Here is a 15,552-nt window from a genome sequence, read left to right as displayed (position 1 = left end):
CCAAAGATCAGATTCTGATTTGGTGCTTATGGGACCTAATTGAAGACATTTCTAGACGAACGCAAAAAAATATTTTCAAATCGGTACATAAATGACGGAGTTCTGAGGTAACAAACATAAAAAAAACATACAACCGAATTGATAAACTCCTCCTTTTTTGAAGTCGGTTAAAAAAATGGAATGCAAATAGTTAATATTAATAGTTGGAACTATTTTCGTTATTGTGAAGTTTTCGTTACGTTATTACTTGTTGTTCCTCTGTGTAGTTTTCAGGCCTAAAGCTATGAAAATAAAGTCCAAATCCAAAAGAGACAAAGATCTTAATTCCGCGTCTACCTACACAAGGTTATATCGACAAATTTGTATCGACATATTCCCATGCCTGTTTTTTTTTTGCTATGTCTGGCTAATGTCTGGTAACTTTTTCAGTTGTCAATCTAGTTCGCCTAATTTTGGACTCGAGTATAGATAGCTATAGCCGGTCCTGGGAACCCTAAAAAAGTAAGTGGACGGTTTTAGATTTATTCCATGTAATTTAAAAGTGCAGTCTCCTTACAATAAAATATACAACGTCACTAACTTTCTGGATACAAGCCAGAAAGAAATTTATGATGGTCGGTGCAACTAAAACTTCCCTTGCGTATTCATATAAGTCTTTCGCGAAGTTATAAATTTGAACTTCGTATTTGGCCGTCCTGCTCACGGATATTATATTTAACGGGAGAGTAAGAGGGACGGTATAATACGAAGTTTGGATTTCGAACTTGGCAGCAGATCCTAGTGCAACGGTTCGGGAAACATCTCTCAGGTCATGTTTGACAGCTAGATTTGGCTGAGTGCAAAAGTATGGGTTATTCTTGGATGTAGTAGTGTACAGAACTATATGGAACATAAATCATTTTTCGAATATGGAACTGGTAGCTTTTGCGCGCGGCTTCGCCCGCGTGGAATTCGGTAATCGCGCGCTATTGCCTCGGGAACTGTGCATTTTTTTCGGGATAAAAAGTAGCCTATGTCACTCTCTGACCCACAAACTATCTCCATGCCAAAAATCACGTTGATCCGTCGCTCCGTTTCGACGTGAAAGACGGACAAATATACACACAAACACACACTTTCGTATTTATAATATTAGTATGGATTTTACTTATTTGACTGCAGCTGAAAATCAGCGCTGTGGTTCTGTATCTCATAGCATTACTGAGCTGCCAAACCTTTCAACTAAAATTATTTAAGTCATTAGGTATCGTTTTTATTAACTTTGTGTAATTAGAACTCATTGACAAATCACAGAAAAGAAATGCTGGAGCCGGGAATCGAACTCGGATCTTCGCCACTCCGAGGCGCGTGTACCCTACACCAAGCTGTCCAATGTGTTCTCAAGATAATTATTACGAACGTCTCTGCATCGGAAAAAGCAATTGAACGTAAAAGGTGATGAGCCAGTTGACATTAAACTATTATATCTTAGATCTCTTAGGTACACTAAAAAGCGTAAAAAAATATATAACAAAAAATTAACTATAAAACTATAACGGTTAAGTTTTCTTGAGAATTATTACTAGTTTATGACTAAATAGCAGCCTAAGGTATAAAATATACCTAAACTTGGAATATTCCGTACAAAATACGAAATCCTTAGAAAAATATTACTTAATTTTTTCGTAATGGCTACGGAACCCTATTTCGGGCGTGTCCTACACGCTCTTGGCCGGTTTTTTTTTTATTTTTTGCGGGTTTGCGATGCTGTTGAGATATTTTACTTTTACTACTTCTAAGTGTGCAAATAAAGTCCAAGAGATTAATCGTTTATCGTTTCCCATACAAACATAACGATAAACTTAGGCGGAGAATACAGGATAATGAAGCAATTCACTAAACAGGAACAGGTCGTAAATCAGAACTAATTGGCCCAATGGCTTACAATGAGTGGGTAATCTGGTTCTGTTATTGACAGATACAGTTCGTCAACTCGTGGCCACGGCCACTGCAACGTGGTCGAAACGTCGAGGTAGGTAATTTTAAAGATAAAGGATTTGAAGTTGGAAAACCACAAAACAGACTAGAAATATTCCAAGTGCTATTTAGGAAACAAATGGCACACGAATTTTTAAACATAATACATACTCGTACATTAAAAAGTTTTACAAATCTGGGACGCTTCTTGAAAACTGTTCAGGACGTCCCTGGACAAAAAGGGAACATGTCCTGGGAAAGTTTACATTACACAGATATTGCTGAGAATGATGACGACATGTACAGTAGCTTTGTGACGCTTGTGTTTAGTCGGTTTGCAGCCATAGGGCTTTATGACAGGAACCGTTATAGAACTGTTAAGGTCACAGTTCATTAGAGCCACCCGGCACCCGTCCAGCACCGCCTCGACTTTCGGCGTCAGGTGGCCCATGGGTGGACGCCGCGTTGACAACGAGTGGACCTCGCGTGGTCTATGAATTTCCTAGTACCTAGTCACTATGGCGGCGAGCAGCGGGCTGTCACCGAGTGGTCCACTCGCCATCCGCGCGTGGCAACCTCGCGAGGCGATCCGGTGACGCTACAGAGTTGATGTAGTGAGCGCATACCATACAAATCCATATGAAGAATACGAACCGTTCGAGGTAAAGCGGTGCTGATCGGGTGCCGGGTAGCTGTAACGAGTTGTGACCTTTAGACAGACGGACGGACGGCGTAGCGATTTTAATATGATTCCGTTTGTCATCTTTCTGGTACAGAACCCTTAGAAAGTTTCTCATAATTTCAGTTCTTATTTTTTAGTCTTGGTTAAGAGCTGTGACTAAGCAAACCTTAAGTAAATTTTTTACTCGACTGGACGCTGTAGTTAGAGCATGTGATAAAAATAAAACAGTTGTCTCTGTTTAGTGTCCAAGAATTATCACGCTACTTTCTATTTTACTTTACATTACTCCTTCAGTTATACTTATACTCAGCATTAAACTACTTCGTGCATTGTGAAAGTAATCATCATTATCAGCCGGAAGGCGTCTCCCTTAGAATGCCACAATGAACGATAACTCGCCACTTGTATCCACCGGTTGCCCACAACTCACAAGATCATCAGTCCATCCAGTGCAGACGTTTTCAACCGGTGTGCCGCGTATATTTTCAGGTGTGCCGCGATTGCCGCGAAGTGTATGTGTAAATCATGAATAGCTATTTTAATGTCAAAATAGTACGAAAACAACTGACGCGTGGCGTGTGCGATTCGTATCTAAAGGTGTCAACGAGACCCTAAAGCCTCCGCTGTTCGTTATATTCTACAATTATGGGTATACTTACTGTACGGAACCATCTGCGCGCCAGTGCGACTCGCACTTGGCAATTTTTTTACTGGTGTGCCGTGAAATTTTTCTGAAAGTGTGCCGTTAATACCAAAAGGTTGAAAACGCCTGATCTAGTGGGAGGCCTGCCGTTTCGTCTTCCGGTTCGCGGTCGCCACTCGAGGACTTTCCACATACACGTAGGACATAGGCTAGTGTGCGTGTTGCGGCAGCCGCCGATGAGAACTACGAAATAGCCGAAACATGTTGAGCTAAACTCGGTTTAGCCGTGAATTATCCGTTACAATATCATTATAGTTTAAAGGTATTAGATAGATAGATACCTAGGTACTAACCTAACCAGCCAAGCCAGCAGGAGCGGCGCTACTGTCCATCATCTCATCATCTCAACACACCTACTCTACAACCCGCTGCTGGTATTTGTGTGTGCAGCAATAAGGGTTTCTGCGATAGGCTATTTTAGGTGGTGCGGTTCGTTTGACAACTTTGACACTTGCGAATCGCAAGCAAAGACTGTAACGTGAAACAGAACTCTTGATACTAACGCCATCTAACGGCAATTCGCTTGTCAAGAAACCCTCATTTCGGAGATATCGGAAACAACTCTAACGGTTACAATGAAATTTGCTAACTGCCGGGTTTTCTAGGGCGAAAAATCGATCTAGATTGGACAACTTAGTAGCTTGTCAGCGGCGGCCTTAGGGGGTGGCGAACAGGGCAATCGCCCGGGGCCTCGCTCTTGCAAGGGCCTCGCGCAACAACCCAAGCAAATTTTTAAAAAATATAGGTTTCTTTAAACAACTATATTTTCGCATCACATACTTTTCACGGAGGACAAAGGGCCTCGCAAAGCCCTGCCGCCCGGAGCCTCGCAATGGGTAAGGTCGCCGCTGAGCTTGATTGGTAGGTAGCTTGATGGAATGATGGACTTGGTAAGTAGATTGGTGGACTTGGTAAGTTGGTCATTGGTGGTTGGTTGGTGGCTTGGTAGTTCTCTAGAAAGACGCATATTTCGAGTTTTATTTCTAGCCAAGCTCAGTCGCTTAGGTATAAGAATAAAAACACCAAATTTTCTATTTAGATCCTGAGTAAACACTAATCATCAGATTGGCCGTGAAATTGATGGCAGCCGAGCACGAAGCAGCCGCACCCTCGATCGTAAATTATTTGCCCATGTTTTTGCGGTAAACAGCTTATTCTGATCTTGTTTACAGAAATAATACTTTTACGCGAAAATATTGCGGGACGGAGAATAGATGGTAGAGTTCTAGATGTGGAAGGGGAGGGGGCTTTGAATAATGCTAAATGTGTAGCTTGCGAGTGAGTGATTCAAAAGTACAGTCACCAGCACCAATATCTGACACAGCAAAGCGTGCATAAATATCTGATACGACTCTAAGTATTTCTATGGCCGGTAGGACGTGTCAGATATTTTTGTACGCTCCGCTGTGTCAGATATTAATGGAGGTGACTACTATCACACGTTAGGTACATGATGAGGGTAGAAAGAGATAGTAATTGCGATCGCGACGCGGCCTCTTACGGGTACACTCGAACCAACTAACGCGTCACTACTTCGTAGATAAAGTTATAGTGACATCGCGACAAGGAAATGTATTATGACACCTACTGTGAGAACGTTCTACGGTGGTTCAGGAATCAAATGGTTCGACTGTACAGTCGAGCTAAATATAAACTTAACGAACGCTTTAAAAACATGTACCACAGACTCTTTCCGTCGTAATAAGTAACGCTGTGGTAATATATTTTAATGTGGTTCGAATAGATTCGTATTTTTAATCTCCGACGCAAAAAAAGGGTGTTACAAATGTCTGTCTATCTGTATATGCCTCTATGGCATCGTAGCTCTCAAACGGATGGACCGATTTCGATGCGATTTTTTTACGTGAGTGAGATTTCTTGCTATAGCCACAGAATAAGTAATAGTACAAGTACAGAAGTTTCACTGCCGTACAAAAGTGACGTTTAGGCATAAGAATCGTGCCTACTGTATGCTTCTCGTCTATCGCATAACTCGTGTTCACTCGCAGGCGTTGAGTCGCACTGAATCGCCTCAACGTTGGGGAGGCCCGGTATGTACTTGTAGCTCGGCGGCGGAATGGCCTAGTGACACCCCCCTGCTATAGCTGTTAAATTGGCTATTTGTTATATTGGTTCAGCCGTCTTTGAGATATTAAACTTTAAAATGACATTGTCGGGGGTTTTAAAACTTTTCTATGTTGAACGAGTTAATTACATTTTCTACGCTTCGTAAAAGAAAATGCTAAAATAAAGTAAGTATAATAACTTTACGAGTTCAAGAAAAACAAACGGATGGTTTCTTCCAGATGAGCAGGTACACAAACACAAAAACAATGTTGTACCTATTACAAAAGTAATTTCACCATAATGCAGCACAAAAAGTTACGAGTTCGCGATTCTGCCGACCATCCTATCAAAACTTTTCTATCATAAAACAAACTTGGAACCAAAATGACGTAATGCTACCGACTCTACGCCACATACGACCTTTTGATTCTACTCCAGAACTCCAGATCAAAAGGTCGTATGTTGTGTAAATTTGTATACATTTTGTGACGGTTTGTTCCTAGCCGTGTTTCGAAATCTTCGATTTTATTTAGAAGTAAAACCAGTGCAGAATGTGAAAAGCTCGGGATCGGGGGGCTACCACGAAATTCGAAGTCCGTATCGTACCGTCCCTCTCACTCTCGTATTAAATAACATAAGTGTCAGCGGGATGGCAAGATACAAAGCTCGAATTTTGCACTTCGTAGTTTAGGGTCAGGGCGCGGTTTTCGTTATCTATCCGTATTATTTACTAGCGACCCGTCCCGTCTTTGCACAGATGCAACGTTGAAAAAACCGGCCAAGGGCGAGTCGTATAATGAATAATGTTCGTGTCACAACGGAATATTTTCCATTAAATCGTTCCTACCTATATGTACTTTTATAATAGAGTGCATGTTCCGATATTTTTGACCACCTCGGCCGTTCCTAAATGTTTGATGGCGACTGTACAACTTAGGTTAAAACATAAGTACAGAAAACAGTAAAAATAATGATTCTGTTTAATCCCAATTTATAATGATCCGACAGTTCTTGTGGCCCTTAATGAGTGCCATAAATTTAAGTAAATCTCCCATAAACATGTCTAAAATCTCCGTTTCCAGCGCTTCTTTTCTTTCTTTGCAATACAGTCTAAAACCGAGTTAAGTTGACCTATAAATTAAACTTTTCAGTGTTCCATGAATGTCTCCTGACATAATGATTGAGATAAATGAATTAACTTGTGCTGTAAGGTAATGAGGAATAGATATTTTTAAAATACGAGCTTTTACCCGCGGTTTTGCTCGCGTTAATCATTACATCTGGTTTTTGATTTAAAATTCGTGGATTTTGCAAAAACTCCCGTGCAAGTCCCCGAAAATGTAATCGTGGTCTCTATTAACATTGCATCAAAAACACCCATACCACATCAAGTCTTTAAACCTAGCGGTTGATATTTCGCGAATTCGATCCAGATTCTGTAGGAGTTTCGGAATAAATAAAAAACTTATCCGTTATTCCAGAGATCAAACAATCTGCATACCAAATTTCATTTAAATCCATCCTGCCGTTTTAGCATGAAAGATAAACAAACACACGCACACTCTCACAAAAAAATTAACAATGCCACAAATAACAATAATGATAATTTAAATAATAATAATAAAATAAAGACAGTCAAATTCAAGAGGACCAAATTTATTATTCAGTAGTACAACATTCCATACTCGACGTCATAGTTGAGATAATCTTCTGGCGTCTTGCCTCCGCTCCGCCGGGTCTTATCGAGCTTTATCTGAGCAGACAGTTCAGGGTAAGCTTCTATCAGCATCCTAGCTCCATTATACGTCATCTCTCCTTGCAGAACTATCTTCCTGAACGTATCGTTATTCATGAACCTATTGTTCAACGCGCTTATCTGTTTCAGCTTCTGCATCAAATTATAATCGATTCTTATCAGCTGAATCTCATGTATATCTTTCACGGTATCACGATCCATCCTGTACTTCTTCTTCAAGTATTTTATGAACTTCTTCAGCGTCTTCGTCTTCTTCTTTCGCACAGTCGTCGCGTTCCTATACGACCTGTTCAAGATCCTCTGCACTTCTCTCACAATCTTATTGATCTTCCGTCTTATATTCCGTTTCCTGACTTCTCTGTCGCGCTTGCGTCGCCGCCTATCTCGCTCTCTGCGTTTACGCCGTCTCTCTTTAGAACCCATTTGTCTGTGGCGTTTCTCGGTGCTGTCAGTTTGTATGCTAGAGTCCTCGAAGGAAACGTCGAAGCCCTGGTTCATATCGTACATGTTAAGTTGTAAAGCGCAGCAGACGAAGTGGGTGCGGCCGCAGAAACGGTCGCCTCTATAAATGCGGTACTCCCCATCGCATTCGGCGGCGAGCATGCAAGTCCCCCATGGCATGTCGTGCTGGTGAGGGTCGCCGCAAGGCACCCCCCAAGGTCCTTGGAAAATAAACGGTGCATTATAAAACGGGGCTAGACGCAGGGTCGTTACGACGGAGATAATAGGTTAGAACGGCGTCGTAAGAAACAATGAACCTCGTGTTTTTGTCACCTATAGTAGACATACTTTTTATTCCGAAAAATTGTATAGTTCCCGCGGGATATCGATAAACAAATTCTTCTCAGAAGAATTTGCGTATAATCTACGGTACTAGTTACGGAATTCTACACGCGTGTTAAGGTCGCATTCCGATGTTGTCGAGCAGAACGACAGTCGACCGCGACTCTAGTCGCTTGTTGTGCTTGTTGCCTGGCAACCTGGCGACCGCTACCCTTCCCGCATTATTTTTTGGTGGCAGTTGTGTTCTATTGCTTACGAGTACTGCTCGTAGTACCATTATCCGCAAAATTTATCCGAAACTGGAAAAAGATTTTATTAAGCAATTATCGTATATATCGCGGCCGCCAGTTGCGGTTGTATTTGTATACTTAACGAAGATCCACGAAGACGCGTGATTTTGTCAAAATTAGACATTAATGACACTGTAATAAGAACCACGACACGCGTTATCATGAATGACTCTAGCTATATGTCGCATCGCAACTTACTAATATATATATTTTTTACTTTTTTGCCTGTTGGCGAAACATAGTGATATCAATAATTACGCTATAACACCTTGTGTATATTGTAACCACCTATGTTTACAAATAAAGATACTTTGACTTTGACTTTGAACGTCGTCGTGTGTCGCGGTCGCCAATCGCAGTCACGTGCTACCTTTAGTGTACCTAGTTATCAAAAAACTCACTGGCAGCCACCATGTTAACTAAATCGCCTTTATTTCGTGTCCCGTTCAGAGCCTCAAGTTTCTTCTTCAGCCACTGTTCATTCCATTCATACTTCCAGTCCTTCAACTCCTGACTCGAGCTGGTTGATTCAGTCCCATTACTATAATCTTCATCGTCGTTCTTGGCCCTTCTGGTATCTGTCCTGGCTCTTCTTAACACATTAAGAACCGGGTCTATACGGTAAGCTTCTTTATCAGATTTCTTGTTAGCCAGAAACTTATCCACAATCTCTCCGACGTCGTTCAGGTTCCGTTCAATGTCGCGAGCTCTATGCACTACATTGGCTTTGCTTCTCGCTAACATCACGTCATTTTTGTCTTTTATTTTTTTACTAGCAGCGAGGGCTATTTTGTCCTTATTCAAAGGGCTCGCTAACATCGCTACCAATTTGTCTCCATGCTGTTTCTTTATACGGGAATGCGTCGCCGTCAGAAAAACCACCAAAAATAAAAACGCGATCCTCATTTTAACCCCATGTCTAAGGCACTACGCGATCAAGAAATCTGTTTTTAAATAAAACACCTGCATATATTGCAAATAAAGTGAATGTGAAATTGCGAAATGTAGCAATAAAAGTTATGTTGGTTTTTATGGGTGGAGAAGTATTTGCGTAGTTTATAACCCGTTAAGAACATACGGTGGCTTTTTGGGGATTGTGGGGTAGGCGGAGCAGTTAACGATGGCATTAAAATGTCCCCTAGTCAACTGCGGCTCGGGGTTGCTAGCCTACATAATTATAGCAAACGTTGACGGGAATAGGGAGACGATTAAAAAAACTATCCACCCTATTTACCTACTTTTACTTGATTACAAAATTTTGATGGTTGGCTGGTATGTAGGTATATATAAAGCGTTAACAGGCATAATATGGTATTTGACATCTTCTGAATTTGCCATATCGGATATTGTATATACAGACAGTTTAGCGAAGAGAAAATTGAATTCGATTAAAAATTGGACATAGTGATTTTTTAATCTATATTTGAAATATGTAAGTAAAGTGAGTTGAAACGTGACTATTATTATAGGTTTTTTTCGATATTAAGTTCTTGTGTCGTAGATCGTAAAGGTTTTGTAATGGTCCATGATTTTGTTTTGTGATACCTATTTTAGTTTTTTTTTCGTTTTCTTTATTTTTGCGCAGAGATTTGACAATGCTCACCATACAAAAAATTTGAAAATATATAAAAACCTTTCTGATGGCATATCGCTGATTCTTATTGATTACTTATAGGTACCTATCCTACCTACGTAGCGTGTTTGAATAAGGTTTTGCCTCTTAGTGGAATTATCTGCAACACTCATTCCTATTATTAAAAGCACTTTTATTGTATGCACTCCGTCATTTGTTTCCCCACAGTCGTAACTCGCACGCTCAAATTTAAATCGCGCTTGTTTCATTTCAAACCGTACTACAGCTGCATAAGTCCTTTTTAAACCACAGTAATGTATAAACTATACTTTGATGTATTCCTGTGAGCATAACGATTTAAACTTTCGTGATTTTCACTCATAGTCAAAATACCACAAACGGGACTTATCACGCTAAAACACACGGCCACGGCCACTGTAGGTAATGTGGTCGAAACGTCGAGGTAAATATTAGCTTTTTTTTTTTTATTCGATTAGATGGCAAACGAGCAAGTGGGTCTCCTGATGGTAAGAGATCACCACCGCCCATAGACACCTGCAACACCAGGGACATTGCAGATGCGTTGCCAACCTAGATCGTGTATGTTAGCGTGATAAGTCCCGTTTGTGGTATTTTGACTATTCTGTGAGTATGTATTTCTGTTCTATGTAGTTTTAGTTTTGTGATGATCTCCACGCGAGCTCTACTTACTACTTAAACCTACTGGGCTATCCGAAACTCGAAACTCGAAGTTCGTGTCGTGCGGTCCCTCTGAACTTACACTGTTTGATACGAGAGTGAGAGGGACCGCACGACACGAACTTCGAGTTACGAGTTTCGTAGTAGCCTTGCTGAACCTGACTACGAAGCTCGACAAATCCTGACGTATGGCAACCCTAGGCCCAAGTTCATTGCATCTTCATCCAACTCAAATGAATTAAAAATATTATTAATACTAGCCGTTGCCCGCGGCTTCGCCCCTGTTGTAATTTTTCCACATTTTTTTCCATAAATACCTTCTCCTGACAATAACGAACATAACAAAAAAATAATTAGTGAAATCGGTCTAGCCGTTTCGGAGTTTTACGCTTAGCAACACATTTTTATTTATAGAGATTAGAAGAATAAAATCTATGCTCTCTTTTCATTCATTTTCATTTCAAAGTGACATTTCAATACAAACATTAAACTTACAAAAAGACAAAAGACGGGTAAGTAAACAATAGACACACAAAATATATTTGCATAATGAAGGAATATTTGCGCACATCTGTGTAACCCCTTTTACATATTTGTGACAAATATTTTTTATCTGTGAAATTTTCCCGTCCTTTTTTTTATTTGCCGCCATTACTTTCTGCTGGTCCTCGCTGGTCTGAGTCTATGTCAAATAAGGGTGTTTCCACAACTTGACATCTATGTGCACCTATTTTGCGTTTGCATTTGCCAGGCACTTCACAGACTTAGTAGGTCTCAACATCAGCTGCTACTTGGAGTTCTGACTGGACATGTCTTGCTCAACAAACACTTACATAATGTAGGCGTTACAGACAGTACTCTCTGCAGCCTATTATTAATGTATAACAAAATCTACATCTCAATTAATCTAAATTAATAACCTCAACAACAGCTTCTGGCCTTTCCAGCCACAAAGGTTCCTTCTTGCCATTCGCTAGGAAGCATTTCTTAGAATTACAGGTGTTACAGGTCCATTCTACTGTTTTATGCTTCTGTTTATGTTTTATCTTCATTGTGGCAGTTTGTCCAAGGATGAGAGTGCAGCGACACTTTTTGCAGATCTGCCTTTTTATGTCCGGGTGCCTGAAGGAATTTTAAATTGATAAATGTAGAATATTAATGTATAATTAATTAATACATATTCATCTCATTTACTGTTTATTTATTTAATTAATTACATTTGACAAAGTTTTATGGGAAACTTGCATGACTAAAACAATGTGGTACTCTACAAATCAGCCTTCTTGTGATAATGGCTGCTAAATCAGGTTCCCCTTGTTTACGCATTTTTTTTGTCATAATTCTATTTTGCAGAATCTGTTTACGCATAATAGTATTTATGCCGAAACTGTTTTCGCATTACAGTTTACGCAAAATTCTCTCATGCATAACCAATGTAAGCCGAATGGGCTTATTGTTACCATCAATTTTATGTCTGGAAAGCAAACATTCATATGAATTTAACGACTCTTAAGGCGAAGTCGACGGAGCTCCGCTTCGCGGAGCCCCTATTCCGCCTAGTTAAGGCGCTTTGCGCCTTGACAAAATACTAACCTAACATATAGTTGAGCAATCACGTTACCTAGGTTTTCTTTATCGGGGGGCTTCGCCCCCCGGTCCCCCTTTACTGTTTCGCCTATCCACGTATCAAATATTCATTTTTTTTTTAAAACCTTCATAGGATTGTGTTTGTTTTTACATGCGGGGGGCTCTGCCCCCCGACCCCCCTTGCGCTTCGCCCCCGTCCCCTTCGTTATGCCCGTGCCTCTTTTACTGGTGGCTGTTTGTTCATTACAAATACAATTCTAACCTTAATAATCTATTTTTCTAGTCGTCAATAGTAATCAGGTAATTTATTTTCGGACATAGTTTTGGGCAGGATTTCGGCCTATCAAAATTTGGCTAAATTACATATATATTAAACAAGATTATGCATAATAAAATTCGGCCATGTTAGTATTATGTTAAAATAAATTCGGGTAAACCACTTTTTGGCATATACAGAATTATGCCAAACTGAATTTCGGCAAATTTAAGATTTGGCATAAATAAATTATGCGAAACCTGTTATGCATAATAAGTTTCGGACATTAAAAAGTATGCCAAATAGATGTAACCTGCTAAATCAAAGATTTAGATGTTTGCATCCAGCTCGGGTACTAAGAAATTCGAAAATTGAAGTTTGTGTTGTTCGGTCCCTCTGACGCTTATACTATTTAATACGAAAGTGAAAGGGATGGTATGATACGAACTTCGATTTTTGAATTTCGGAGTAGGCCCTCACATTACATATGCCTTCACAGTGAAAAAGTATACTAATTATTAACATTGATGCTACAGGGTGGCACTGAGAAAGTAGTACCATCTCTTTCTGCATTATGGTAATTGCAAACACTGCTTTCATGTCATGATTCCAAATGAGTGAGTTCTTTCATTTCGAAATTCGGAATTGACACATTTCAACGCGGTCAAGGCATGCTAAGGTTGTAGGATCTAAACTTTTAAATCTTTGCTTAAAATGGAATGTAACTTTAGTAATATATATGCAGGTGTTATGTTTTTGCTATTATCAGGTAGTCGGAGAAATGTCAGTTTGTCGTTCAACATTAAATGTGTAGCTTTGGTAGCATGAATTGAAGTGTTTTATTTATAAATAACGTACAAACACAACAGTAGGTTACAATTAAACTCTGGAAGCGATTTATTTTTTAGTACTCAGATCATAGGTGACTTTATCAATTGGAAAGATCCATGACTCTCGGGGTGTGGTTGAGGAATTGTGGTTGAGGCTGATACTTACATTTTCAACACATTCTTCTTAGCAACGTTAACCATAAGGTTACCATAGTACGAAGACAGGGCTGGATGCGTCTTGACTATGAGTTTACTGATCTGGAAAGACGTAACAAGTTACTAACACTTAACAAATTTATAATTACGAATTATTGGTGATTGATTAGAAAATGAAACTCGCCTGATATAAATAATTGATTCGTTGAAATGAATCATTTCCCTGAACTTTCTTCATGTCTGTTTACTGTTCCAATTTAAAAAAATACTGCAAGTCTGTTGAAATTACTACAACCTCACAACAACAATAGAAGAATAACCTCAAAACTTTATTGACACTTGAAAAAGTTAACAATTTAGTCGATCAGCTGTTTACCTAAGGCCGCCTTTACACCTGTAAGTTTTACTTACGGAAGTCACTTACGTAAGCGACTTACGATAATTTTTCAAGTGTAAATAGTTTTTGTAAGTGACTTATTGTAATTTCGCACAGCTTACGTAAGTTGGAAAATTACAGGTCTAAACACGTTCGAGTTTGTTTACGGAAGCGACTCACAGCTTATCGAACTAAATTGATAAGTTGAGAAATTACGCTACAATGTCCGGTTCAAAAGAAAAACAAAATAAAAGCTGGTCACCTGACGAGGTGGAAACTTTCATTACTGTAGTAGTAGGGAGAAATTAGCTTAGCAGACGTCTAATTTGCATATTATTATTTAATTACCTATTAAATAATATACCATACCTGTAGCCAGAAATCTAAGTGTGACCATAAGTTTCTCAGCTGGTGAAATAGCCGGTCGAAAATGTGTATCATTTTTTTTTATGATTGGTGCGACTTTTTCCAAAAGATATTCAAAAGTCGTAGAATCCATTCTTATAAAGTTAAAAAATTGGTCTCGGTCTTCCATTCTTAACTCCGTTACAAGATTTTCAAATGCACCTTTTGCCATTCTTCTTTCTAGCCATGGTTTTATCCAGCATTTTCTTTTCTTTTGCTTTCGACTATTTGATAAAATTATGTATGCAGCAGCTGCTTGAACGTGACGACTGTGAGAAGGCATTTTTATTGCTGATTTGGGAAGCTAATGTAAATGGGCGTGTAATAATTTCTGCAAGTTTAAACTTACACAACTTACGTAAGCATTATTTACGTAAGTATTTATTGCAAGTGTAAATGCAACTGTAAGTAAATTATGTAAATATTACGCAAGTAACTTACAGGTGTAAAGGCGGCCTAACTATTAAGTTTTTATGTATTTTTGACTCCACAGTCCACACTGGCAAATAATTTAAAAAAAAAACGAAAGTAGAAAACAAAACTTTTTTATTCCTTTTTTATTTAAATGGCTACTGACTATTTTCGGCCAGGATGTTTTTCGGTATAAATATTTTGCAAAAACTAAACGTATCTGACGTAATAAAGCCGTTTTTCTGTGTAAGCAACTGATTCCTTAATTATTCATTAAAAAAAATATATATATTGATTTATCTATGAAATGTGGATTCCCCGATACTTCTCCTCAGATCACACAGCAAGGAAAGACCTGATCTAAGAGGAAGGAGAGACAATAGAGAGAAGGTAGCTAAATGTCAAGCGTACCCGATTATTACTGTTATTACTTTTTCATCATACTTGCTCGTAAACAGTGTAGTAACATGCAGGCTACCTTGGTTGCAACCCCCCAAATAAAACCCTCGACCTTAATGTGCTTGTCATGAAACCCGTGGTCGGTAAATGAGTCATTGCCCGTACTAATTTTCATGTCATGAAGCCCAAGGTCGGTAAATGAGTTTGTTACTGCATGGTGTGCTGCTGCTCCGTGCGCGCGCTGCACACGCACGCCATGCACATGCTGCGGATTGCCAAGACCGCAATCAGCGGTATCGGCAATTTTTGATAAAATATTAGTTTTTCTTTTACAAATATACAATTTTACTCGTAAATGTGATCAAAAACATTGTATGTCGCACGGGCGGTACTAGAATTACGAACATCGACTCATTAAAGCCCTCAATCTTCGACTTCGGGCTTCTAATAGACTCTCGTTCGTAATTCCTTATTTACCGCCCTTAAGACACAATGTACTATTATACATTAACCATCAATATCGTTGTTTTTGATTTACAAGCATGCCCGAAAGACATCGTTTCCGCACGTCAAAGCCTCGAAGGTAACCAACCAGCATCTCTGCCAGTGAATCCCACAGACGA

At 39.4% G+C, this 15,552-nt stretch overlaps 2 protein-coding genes across 2 annotated transcripts; both read right to left on the bottom strand.

Annotated features, from left to right (window-relative positions):
* Window positions 1-7,048: 7,048 nt before the first annotated feature.
* On the bottom strand, window positions 7,049-10,212 carry LOC141432490 (uncharacterized). Its single transcript, XM_074094075.1, has 2 exons — window positions 8,639-10,212; window positions 7,049-7,826 (listed from the first exon to the last, which is right to left on the bottom strand). Exons 1-2 carry the CDS (start codon window positions 9,141-9,143, stop codon window positions 7,072-7,074), a joined length of 1,260 nt encoding a protein of 419 aa, XP_073950176.1. The 5' UTR covers window positions 9,144-10,212; the 3' UTR covers window positions 7,049-7,071.
* An 814-nt stretch (window positions 10,213-11,026) lies between these two features.
* On the bottom strand, window positions 11,027-14,685 carry Rpp21 (ribonuclease P protein subunit Rpp21). The gene is made up of 4 exons (XM_074093848.1): window positions 14,576-14,685; window positions 13,523-13,714; window positions 13,349-13,440; window positions 11,027-11,631 (listed from the first exon to the last, which is right to left on the bottom strand). The coding sequence occupies exons 2-4, from the start codon at window positions 13,574-13,576 to the stop codon at window positions 11,412-11,414; spliced, it is 366 nt and encodes a 121-aa protein (XP_073949949.1). The 5' UTR covers window positions 13,577-13,714; window positions 14,576-14,685; the 3' UTR covers window positions 11,027-11,411.
* Between the last annotated feature and the right edge of the window lie 867 nt (window positions 14,686-15,552).

This window comes from Choristoneura fumiferana, chromosome 11 (assembly GCF_025370935.1).
Source record: "Choristoneura fumiferana chromosome 11, NRCan_CFum_1, whole genome shotgun sequence".
In the NCBI taxonomy this organism is placed as follows: Eukaryota; Metazoa; Arthropoda; class Insecta; order Lepidoptera; family Tortricidae; genus Choristoneura; species Choristoneura fumiferana.
The sequence above is the reverse complement of the archived record's forward strand: the minus strand, read 5'-3'. Positions and strand labels throughout refer to the sequence as shown.